Below are 10,611 nucleotides of genomic sequence, written 5' to 3' on the forward strand. Positions count from 1 at the left end.
ATTAATAACTAGCTTAAACCTAAAATAGGCCCTTGAGGCATTGTACATATTACCAAGGATGCTGGCGGCATTTCCTCGCTGTATCGCAATGCTGATACGTTGTGCGAGGAAGCCGCCAGCTCTTCGGTCACCGTTTCAGTTTCCATCTGTTTTTTTCCGGAAAGATTAAATTTTTGACAAGAAACTTATTAAGGTTTCAAGTTAACTCCAGTTTAGCTAGGCATTTAATTTGAACACTTGAAACAGCAAAAAAGATAAAACCAGTTTGTATTTTTAATCAATACGCAAATGTGACATTAACATTCTATGGTCGTTTAATACCTACGCACTTCGCACGCAGCATTATTATCAAATGAATTCATTAAACAATATTCGTATTATTATTTATCATACCTACGTGTATAATTCGCGTATAAGTGTACATTATTTTTCTGATAATCGTTTCGTGAAAGAGCACGAATGGAACATTATTGTCATTTATCAAAAAAAAATAAGTTAATTAGAATTAGGGTGATAGTCCATTTCCAACGACAGCTGCAATACTATTCATTTTACTATGGAAATTAACAATAACAGCGACGCGTTCAGTACCAGTCGTGCAGCTGCGGTCAGAAATGGAATGTTATCATTACTTTACCGGCGCATCTAAGAAGTTCAGCAGAAAAAATACCTTTTAAAAACATTTCTATTTCGCCGTGAAAAATAGTTTTGTATTCTAACCGTCTTTGTAGAAATAGAAAGAGACCAATCTAAATTAAATCAATGATTACAATATGTGAATGTGCGAAGTGTGAATAAAATTAAATAACTGTACTATTCGTACCATCGTCCAGACTGTTAACTGGCAGTTCGTAAACCTTATTACAAAAGGCATAAGGTCCACCGCTGGATAGTTAAGATTGTTGCTTTTTGTTGCCTAAGTTAGTGTCGATCGCGAATTGAGTAAATATTCAATTGTTTCATTAGAATTTCAATTGTTATTTTGGACTTTGAATGCCGGGTATTGGATGGTAATCCGTCTGCGATAAGTTTCACACTGAGTACCGTTAGCACATCACAGAAACACTCACGTAAATACACTGAGAGAAAAGTACAACAAAAATACACTTAGAATTACAAAAATAAACTTAATCCGGGGACAAGGAGAGAGAGAGTTAACTAATAGGAACAAATTGACTTTTGCAATTTCTATTAGTTCTTGCAATTTCTATTATCTGTTTGTTGAAATTATATTTGGGATTACTGAGCTGTTTGTAGAAATAAATAAACTTTACAGAAATAGTGAAACGTCCATAATTATTACTAAAACTTCATTTTTTCCCCCCAGTACAGCACTGTTTTTTAATTCCTCGTGATGATTTTTCTCTCAGTGTAATGTAGGTATAAACGATTTGTAAATAAATATATTTTTTGACGTGATAACGTCTTTTAATTTAATTCATTGCCCCCGACGCACATATGCGTTCACCGTCATACAAGTTTGTTGAGTTTGTTCCTAGGCCACGCCCCCTGGCGGTGAATGCGATAAATCGATGAACACCGGTAGCATGCACGAAAAAGTGTAACGTTGTGGACAAATCTCCATGGTAACGTTACGGCCACGTTTTCTTATGACGTTATCACGCAAAATTATCGTCCGTAAACCGACTTTACAGACAACCATTTTTTTAATGTACGGTACCTACATTTTCATGATAATTACCGTTATGTAATACATAATACTAGTTTGCCTAATTATGTAGATGACTATCAAAAATTTGGAAGGTACAATCAAAGAATTTCATTTCAGTACCATTTCGTACCTTGTCGCAGTGGCAATCAAAATGAAAGACGCTGAAATGGTACTGAATGTAAATTTCTTGACCGTATCTATGTTGTATCTCCAGACACTGATTAGATCGATTAGTGATTAAATTTACTTTGTTTATAAAACAATCTAATCTAATTCTGAAATCTTTTGTGTGAATTTAATAAATGTTGATAGACATGCATTGTTACAATTTCTATTTGATTAGAATACCTACATATTTATATGCTACATCTGTTTTTATTTCATGTAAATCGTTTTGTTCATGCCCGCCACCGCCAAAAAGCGCTTCCATACAATGGAAGTTACGCTCTCATTCTAAAACGACCAGTGTTGCCAACTTGGCATAAATGATGCCAGATCTGACATATTTTCACTCGCTTTGGCACCAAAATTTTCCATTTAGCATCTGGCATATTTTTTAGTATAATTTAGTCTAAGCCAAGTTTGACCAACTTGGCAGCAACAATATGCGCCATCGCCTTATGTGGTTCATATTTTTATATGAATTTTGACTTTTGTGGACGGATGGACGTCGACAATCTATATAAAGTTGGTCAAGCAGATCTTATCTGTAGAAAAAGGTGGCAAAATTTAAAAATGTATGTGTTTTAAGTGTTTAATTTCAAGTGACATTTTAGCATATTTTAAAAATCTTTAGCATAATTTTGGCATAATCTAGACATTATTCTAGCATTTTTTTCAAAATCCGATTTGGCAACACTGAAAACGACATTCTGAAATAACATGAAATGAGTAATGAATAGTGTTTAGTTTGGTGTATAGTGTTCAGGTTTGTGAGAATTTAACTAATATGTAGGTAAAGCTATGTATTTATTTAACGACATTTGTCTTCCTTTTTATTTCAAACTAGCGACCCGCCCCAGCTTCGTACTGGTTACAGAAAAGCTTAACAAAATATGCACCTAATCCTTCCTCAAGAATCACTCTATTGAAAACCTCGTGAAAATCCGGACAAAAAAACACACAGGCCTATTCGGATTTCGAGATAATCACAAGATCTAGAGACGATTTAGAGATCAACTAGATCTACATTAGATATCGACTAGATGTGACTTGGATATTTGCTTGGATATCTAAGTCATAACTTGACGAAATCGTTCAAAAGGACCTCCCGAATTGCGGAAACGTCAAATTTGAAATATCTATCTTACAAATATCTTTTAATTATCCATATCGTAACTTGTTGAAGTCTAGTAGAAATCTAATTCATTTTCTGAATCGAGCCGACAGACAAACAGACGCGGCGCGGGACTGTTTTTATAAGGTGTAGTGATTATTTTCAGTGCCGCAGCTTCAATATTTTTATGCACACCGTAACATAGACAACTAATTATTTCGAATGTGTAATAAAATTTGTGTTTAATTCGCATTAATCGCGGACTGATAAAATTAATGTAGTACCTACCATTGTAGTCTAAGTATAGTACATTACTACCGACAGGGGTTGCCGGCCGAAGACATATAGACTATAGATAGGATAGGTCTGAGGCGGGCAACCCCATTCCCCGCCGAGGTATGTATAGTGCTTTTCTCAAACATGCAATGAAATAAATAAAATAAAAAATTCACGAAACCCAAGTTTTATTTATAGAAAAAACTAAAAGTAAACTACACCCAGAAATATAACTATACCTTTATGACGCGTATGTTTTACACGAGTCGTGTATTTTTACTACATGTATATTTTCATGTATATTTGATTTTTTCGCCTTGTATCCGTCTGACTGTCGTTTTCATCACATAAGTTTACATAGTCTTTCATGTTGATATCATGTTTCACATACATCGTTGCTTTATGCATGGAGTAAATAAGTATAATTTGCCCAGTGTTGACGACTTTGTAATTACTTTCATTTTTTTTTAAATATGCCACAAAACTGTTTATAATAAACTGTAAGCCATTTTTCTTAGTTTCTCAAATACTTAATAAATTTGCCATAAGCAACCATCGGCTCGATTCTGAAAATGTATTAGATCTCTACTAGACCTCAACAAGTTACGATATGGATAATTTAAAGATATTTGTAAGATAGATATGTCAAATTTGACGTTTCCGCAATTCTGGAGGTCCTCTTGAACGATTTCGACAAGATAGATATGTCAAATTTGACGTTTCCGCGATTCTGGAGGTCCTCTTGAACGATTTCGACAAGTTATGACTTAGACATCCAAGTCACATCTAGTCGATATCTAATGTAAATCTAGTTGATCTCTATATCGTTTCTAGATCTTGTGATTATCTCGTTTCCCGAATACGCGTGATATACATATTACGTCTTTCACTTGTCTAAAAGCCAAAAGACAAAATCTTTGTATGTTTATTATTAAGTATTAACGTAGGCTAGAATGAACTAGAGTTAAGCCACGGAAAGTCTGCAGCGATTGTGATAGCCCTCTCAGTGCCAGTGTTATTTATACGTCATAATTTCATAGAAGTTTGACGTTTAAAATAATACTTGCACTGCGTGGGCTATCAAATCCGCTGCAGACTTTTCTTGGTCTGACTCTATCACCGATGGACCCAATGTTATCTTAAATAAATAAAGTAAATTAATTAATTAATTAGCTAACGATTTTAACAAAATAGCTAGAGGGTCAGAGATATCTATTAAAATTGTCATTAATTTGCCGCCATATTTTAGTGGTCATGCACAAATAGGTATGTAAATAATCTATCTATATATATAAATGCAAGTGTCCTGACTGACTGACTGACTGACTGACTGATTCATCAACGCAGAGCCGAAACTACAAAAGCCAGAAAGTTGAAATTTGCACACTAGATTGCATTTATAAAGTGTATAAGAGATAAGAAGCGATTTTGAGAAATTCAACCCCTAAGGGGGTTAAAAATGGGATGAAAGTTTGTATGGGGTTAAAGTTTTCTTTTAAGCTAGGCATTTGAAACTTCGTAAAAAGATATATTAATAAAATACAAGAAAACTCATTTCAGCGTTTTTGAAAATTCATCCCCTAAGGTGGTGAAAAAGGGGTTGAAAGTTTGTATGGATATCAAAAAAAATTTCAAGTGGTGGACTTGAATCTTTGTATTTAGGGATATTATTAGAAGACAGGAAAAGTTATTTCAGCGTTTTGTAAAATTCATCCCCTAACAGGGTTAAAAAGAGGTTGAAAATTTTAATCCATTACAAATGCTTTGAAACTTCGTAGAAAGGCATAATAGCCGATTACAAAAAAAACTGATTGTAACGTTTTTGGAAATTCAACCCCTAAGGGGGTTAAAAAGGGGATGAAAGTTCGTCTTCGGGTGCAAATTTTATTTTAAGTTAGGAACTTGAAACTTTGTAAAAAAGTATCAAATTCAAAGACAAGAAAACTAATTCCAGCGTTTTAGAAAATTCATCCCCCAAGGTGGTGAAAAAGGGGTTGAAAGTTTGTATAGATATCAAAAAATTTTTCGAGCGCGGGACTTGAATCTTTGTATTTGGGGATATTATTAGAAGACAATAAAAGTAATTTCAGCGTTTTGTAAAATTCATTCCCTAACAGGGTTAAAAAGGGGATGAAAGTTTGTATGGGGTTAAAGTTTTCTTTTGAGCTACGAATTTGAAACTTCGTTAAAAGATATATTATTAAAATACAAGAAAACTAATTTCAGTGTTTTTGAAAATTCAACCCCTAAGGTGGTGAAAAAGGGGTTGAAAGTTTGTATGGATATCAAACATTTTTTCGAGTGTGGGACTTGAATCTTTGTATTTAGGGATATTATTAGAAGACAGGAAAAGTAATTTCAGCGTTTTGTAAAATTCATCCCCTAACAGGGTTAAAAAGGGGTTGAAAGTTTGAATCCATTACAAATGGTTTTGAAACTTCTTAGAAAGGCATAACAGCCGATTACAAAAAAAAGTAATTGCAACGTTTTTGGAAATTCAATCCCTTCATTCCCAAAAAGGGGATGAAAATTCGTCTTGGGGTGTAAATTTAATTTTAAGCTAGGAACTTTAACTTTTTGGAAAAAAGGTAATAAATTAAAAAACATGAAAACTAATTCAAGCATTTTTGAAAATCATCCCAAGGTGGTGAGAAAGGGGTTGAAAGTTTGTATGGAGATCAGATATTTTGTGAGTGCGGAATGCGGAACTTGAATCTTTGTATAAGGGCATAGGTTACCTACCTATTATGAGAATACAAGAAAAGTAATTTCAGCAACCAACATCAAAATCCACTTGACTTAAAACTTCATACAACTTGCTAAAAAAGAAAAGTATACTTAATTTCAACATTGCTTGGATATGAAAATTATAGGTACTAAAGATGTAATATGTTGGAGATAAGATTCCACGCGGACGAAGTCGCGGGCAACAGCTAGTTTGGTATATTCGGTTTTATAAGCCGCCATTTTCGGAAATCAAATTCACGATATGACGGTCCATTTAGACCTCTGACCTATTGAAATTGCCACTAAATCACCGGTACTTAGTGGACATCTAAATATGTAAATAGTTTTTCATCACACTAGCTTGTAACAGGGGCCCGATTTTTGAACTTCGAGCGCTCGATTTAGTCACTCAAAAATTTGTGAAAAACGGCGAATTTATATTTTTGAAATAGAAGCAATAGAAATTAGGAATCTTGTGGTATTAACCACAGTCTTTTTCAGTTCTATTAGTAGAATTTAAATGCCTAGTAGTGGAGATATATTGAAGAGACCCACACGAAATTCAAAAATCGGCCCCCATGTGTTATTACACGTAGGCGACGGGGTCCGTAAATCCTAAATTTCGAACAAGGGCTGTAATGTATTTTTTCATCACACTTGCGGGGTGACGCGGTCCGTAAATCCTAAATTTCGATCTACGGCTAATGTACGTACGAAATTAGGTAGAAGTTTTATTTATTCCCCTTTTTCCTCACAAGTGTGATGAAAAACATTGTGTGTCTCGGGCGGACCGGTACATCTTTATCTCTGGCTTCTGAAGTTTCCACTTATTTACCAGTAGTTTTATTACTTTTATTAGACATGCACACATTCGTAAATAATTTGACTGTAGGTTTTTTAATTCACAGATTTCACATAAAATATATGAATGGCAGTGTCAGTTTATTGTACGCTACGAATAATTTGCATTAATTTACCGGCCATATTTTATATGCCAGTTCACGAATTCAGACGTTTATTTCAATTCACAATTTTCGCAAAATAAATACATGCATTCGTAGAGACGACCGACAGACGAGTGTATGACCTATATAATTTTCACTATTATGCCGGTCATTATTTTTAATATTATTCACAAAATACGTAAATAATTCGGACACCGGTACTGACCGTTTCGCGGCATGGTGGCGTGTGGCGCGTCCGAGAGTCGCACGCGGACTGTGATGTAACGTGCGCGCTACATGCGCGGGCGGCGCCCAGCCTCCCGCCTAATCTTTGGAGGACAAAAGTTGACCAACGCGCTTACGCAGCTTACGCTTGGACGTGAAACTAGTGGCTGCCCGATTCGAAGTTTAAGATACGTCAGTTAATATAGATCTTGAAACGATATGGATTCGATGTGACAGTGTCAAAAGTGACGTTTGTGTTTGAAGAAACGTCACATTTTACACTGACATATACCCATATCGTTTCTAGATCTATTGACGTACCTATATCTTAAAGTTCGAATCAGGCCGTACCTATACATACACAATGACGCGTGTACAGACGTGCCGCGCACACATGTAAACGCAAATGATTTTTGATGTATGGCGTGTCCGCCCTGTGTCCAAAGTGTAACCTCTCTGATACAGAACCATACGGGCACTGGGGCCTTATCACAGCTACCGGAAATGGCCGACGCGGCCAAACTACTGTATCTTCTAAATTGTGTAACTTTTGTAATCTTATCAAAAAGCGGAAGGGCTAAAAGTAAAAGCTTTACGCAAACGTCAAGAGTTCTTGGGAGATCCGTAACCCTATATATAGTCTGTATCTTTAGGTATTCATTCAAAACAAATTCACACCAAATTGTGAGTATCTTTCTCTTTTACTCCAATTAAGGCGTAATTAGACTAATTAGAGTGACAGAGAAAGATGTCTGCAATTTGCGAACTTCGGTTTTCGCAGTAGTATACAGGGTGTTTGGTAAATCGTTTGCCAAATTAAAACGGCAGATAGCTTGAGTCATTTGCTATCTTCTCATACCTAGAAAAACAAAATTGAAAACTTACTACTACGCAAGTAAAAATTTGTAATTTACGAAAAACTATCATAGAAGTGAAAAAAAAATTTGCACAAAAATAAAAATTTCTAGGCCTGAGAAGATAGCAAATGACTCAACTTATTTGCCGTTTTAATTTGGCAAACGATGTACCAAACATCCTGTATAGCCCAGTACTGGAACTGTTTTTTTAGACGGATTCTACGTTATCAACAAAAATTGTTCATGTATAAAAAACGTAAAAAAATATATTCGGATCCAGATGTGACATAGGCGCGATTATATGTGATGTTTCACGAAGAAAGGTACCTTATGGCGGCTGGCGCTTACGTCGCATAGCGCCATAATAATATTGGAGCGGCGGTAATAATAGCATAAGCGCCATCCGCCATAAGGTACCTTTACCCGTGGGACGTCACATATAAACTCAACATGTTTTGAGAAATACGTACTACGTAGGTACCTAATTATAGTTGCTACTGGTATTATTATCTCAATCCAGATGTTTGTCTTATTTTATGTGCGTAGGTATAAAAATAACATATAAGTAGATTTGATAATGATAACCTCCACCATTTTTGAAGTCGGTTAAAAATTGTGAGACTATTTAGGAAAGACGACTTATTTATGATTATGACCTGCGTTTATAAATAGACAAATACAATTCCAAAGTACTTACTTAATACTTATAAATATATATATATAAATATTGGGGACATCTTACACAGATCAACCTAGCACCAAACTAAGCAAAGCTTGTACTATGGTTGCTAGGCGACGATATACATACTTATATAGATAAATACATACTTACATGCATAGGAAACACCCATGACTCAGGAACAAATATTAGTGTTCATCACACAAATAAATGCCCTTACTGGGATTCGAACCCAGGACCATCGGCTTCGCAGGCAGGGTCACTACCCACTAGGCCAGACCGGTCGTCATGTCGTTATGTCGGTGTGTGTGAACGTGGTGTGGTATGAGCGTTAGAATTGACATGTTTACGTATTGTTATTTATTAAACAATTACAATTTTTTAATGCTTACTTTTATTAAACCTATCGCCCTCCACTATATCGTCTAAATACCATCCGGAATTTATAAGTAGAGACTGAAATTTTCGCCCTAAATCAATCTCATATACCGCCACTGAGTTAAGGATGACTCACGTTAGACCGGGCCGTGTCCGGGCTGGAGCTTCCGGCGCTTACTTTTCTATGACATGACAGTGATGTTTCCCATAGCAAACGATACGCCCAAAGCTCCGGCCCGGACACGGCCCGGTCTAACGTGAGTAGAAAGTATTCCCCGATTCTGGCCCCGCCTCTCAGTGGTCCCCGATCCTGACCCCAAGGCCGAGCCACCGCCCCTGCTGAACCTAAAAAAAAAAAAAAAAAAAAAAAAAAAAAAAAAAAAAAAAAAAAAAAAAAAAAAAAAAAAAAAAAAAAAAACAAATAGCCCCCCATTTGAATTGATTGCGCTAGGTCTCAGCAGTGCCCGGCGCCTCCTTCAGGGACTTACGAAATACGCTAATTAAACAATACACCTTGTTCACCACGGTAACAATAGGCTTATCGACCCTTTTCTATTGTTCGATCTCGACTCGGGCGCGCTATTGTGTTACCGAGCATACTACCTGCCTGGACCCTTTCCTTAACCCACCGACGTCTCCATTCATGCTTTCTTTATGTGTGTATACTGTAGGTGTTTGTGATAGGTATTTTGCAATAGGTATTAGCGACAGCTATTTGCAATAGGTATTAGCGATAGGTACTTATTTGTGATGCATAGGTACTCTAACTACCTTTCTACTACTTTCACCTAGTCTTCCGATATAAAGTAAACTCGTAGTTACTTGTTTCTTTCTATTATTTAAAAAAATAACGAGGCGTGTGAGGCATTTCTTGTGCACTTGTGTTCATTGTTATAATAGCTTAATTGTTTTATTGATAGACGTCTATTATATTTTATACTGACAATGGATTTATTGTTTCCTATACCTATTCTTTTATAATTTGGGTTTGAGTAAAGAGAACGTCTGTTTAGATGAACTTGTTGATACATGTTACTTTGTGTGATTTAAAAAAAAGAACGAGACATGTCAACTGGTTTCAACATGATTTAGTCTAATACATCAACATTTCTTGTGCGTTGCTATTCATTGTTATAACAGCATAATTGCTTTATTAATAGACGTCTATTATATTTTATGCTGACAATGGATTTATTGTTTCCTATACCTATTCTTTTATAATTTGGGTTTGAGTAAAGAGAACGTCTGTTTAGATGAACTTGTTGAGACATGTTACTTTGTGTGATTAAAAAAAGGAACGAGACGTGTCAACTGGTTTCAACATGATTTAGTCTAATACGTCAACATTTCTTGTGCGTTGCTATTCATTGTTATAACAGCATAATTGCTTTATTGATAGACATCTATTATATTTTATACCGACAATGGATTTATTGTTTCCTATTATGCTTTTGAATTTGGGTTTTAGTAAAGAGAGCGTATGTATTAGATGAACTTGTTGAGACATGATTTTAACGGTACTGTACCCTGGTCATAGTGACACAGTATAAAAGCCGAAGAGAAATGAGTTTGAGTAA

At 35.5% G+C, this 10,611-nt stretch overlaps 1 protein-coding gene across 1 annotated transcript in view; it reads right to left on the reverse strand.

Annotated features, from left to right (window-relative positions):
• Positions 1-7,217, reverse strand: part of LOC134665385 (lens fiber major intrinsic protein-like) — a 40,187-nt gene extending 32,970 nt beyond the window's left edge. Inside the window, exon 1 of the mRNA XM_063522316.1 lies at positions 7,122-7,217. Coding sequence (XP_063378386.1) covers positions 7,122-7,134 — 13 coding nt within the window. The 5' untranslated portion in view covers positions 7,135-7,217. The remainder of the gene's footprint in view (positions 1-7,121) is intronic.
• Positions 7,218-10,611: the final 3,394 nt, after the last annotated feature.

This window comes from Cydia fagiglandana, chromosome 6, assembly GCF_963556715.1.
Source record: "Cydia fagiglandana chromosome 6, ilCydFagi1.1, whole genome shotgun sequence".
Lineage (NCBI taxonomy): Eukaryota > Metazoa > Arthropoda > Insecta > Lepidoptera > Tortricidae > Cydia > Cydia fagiglandana.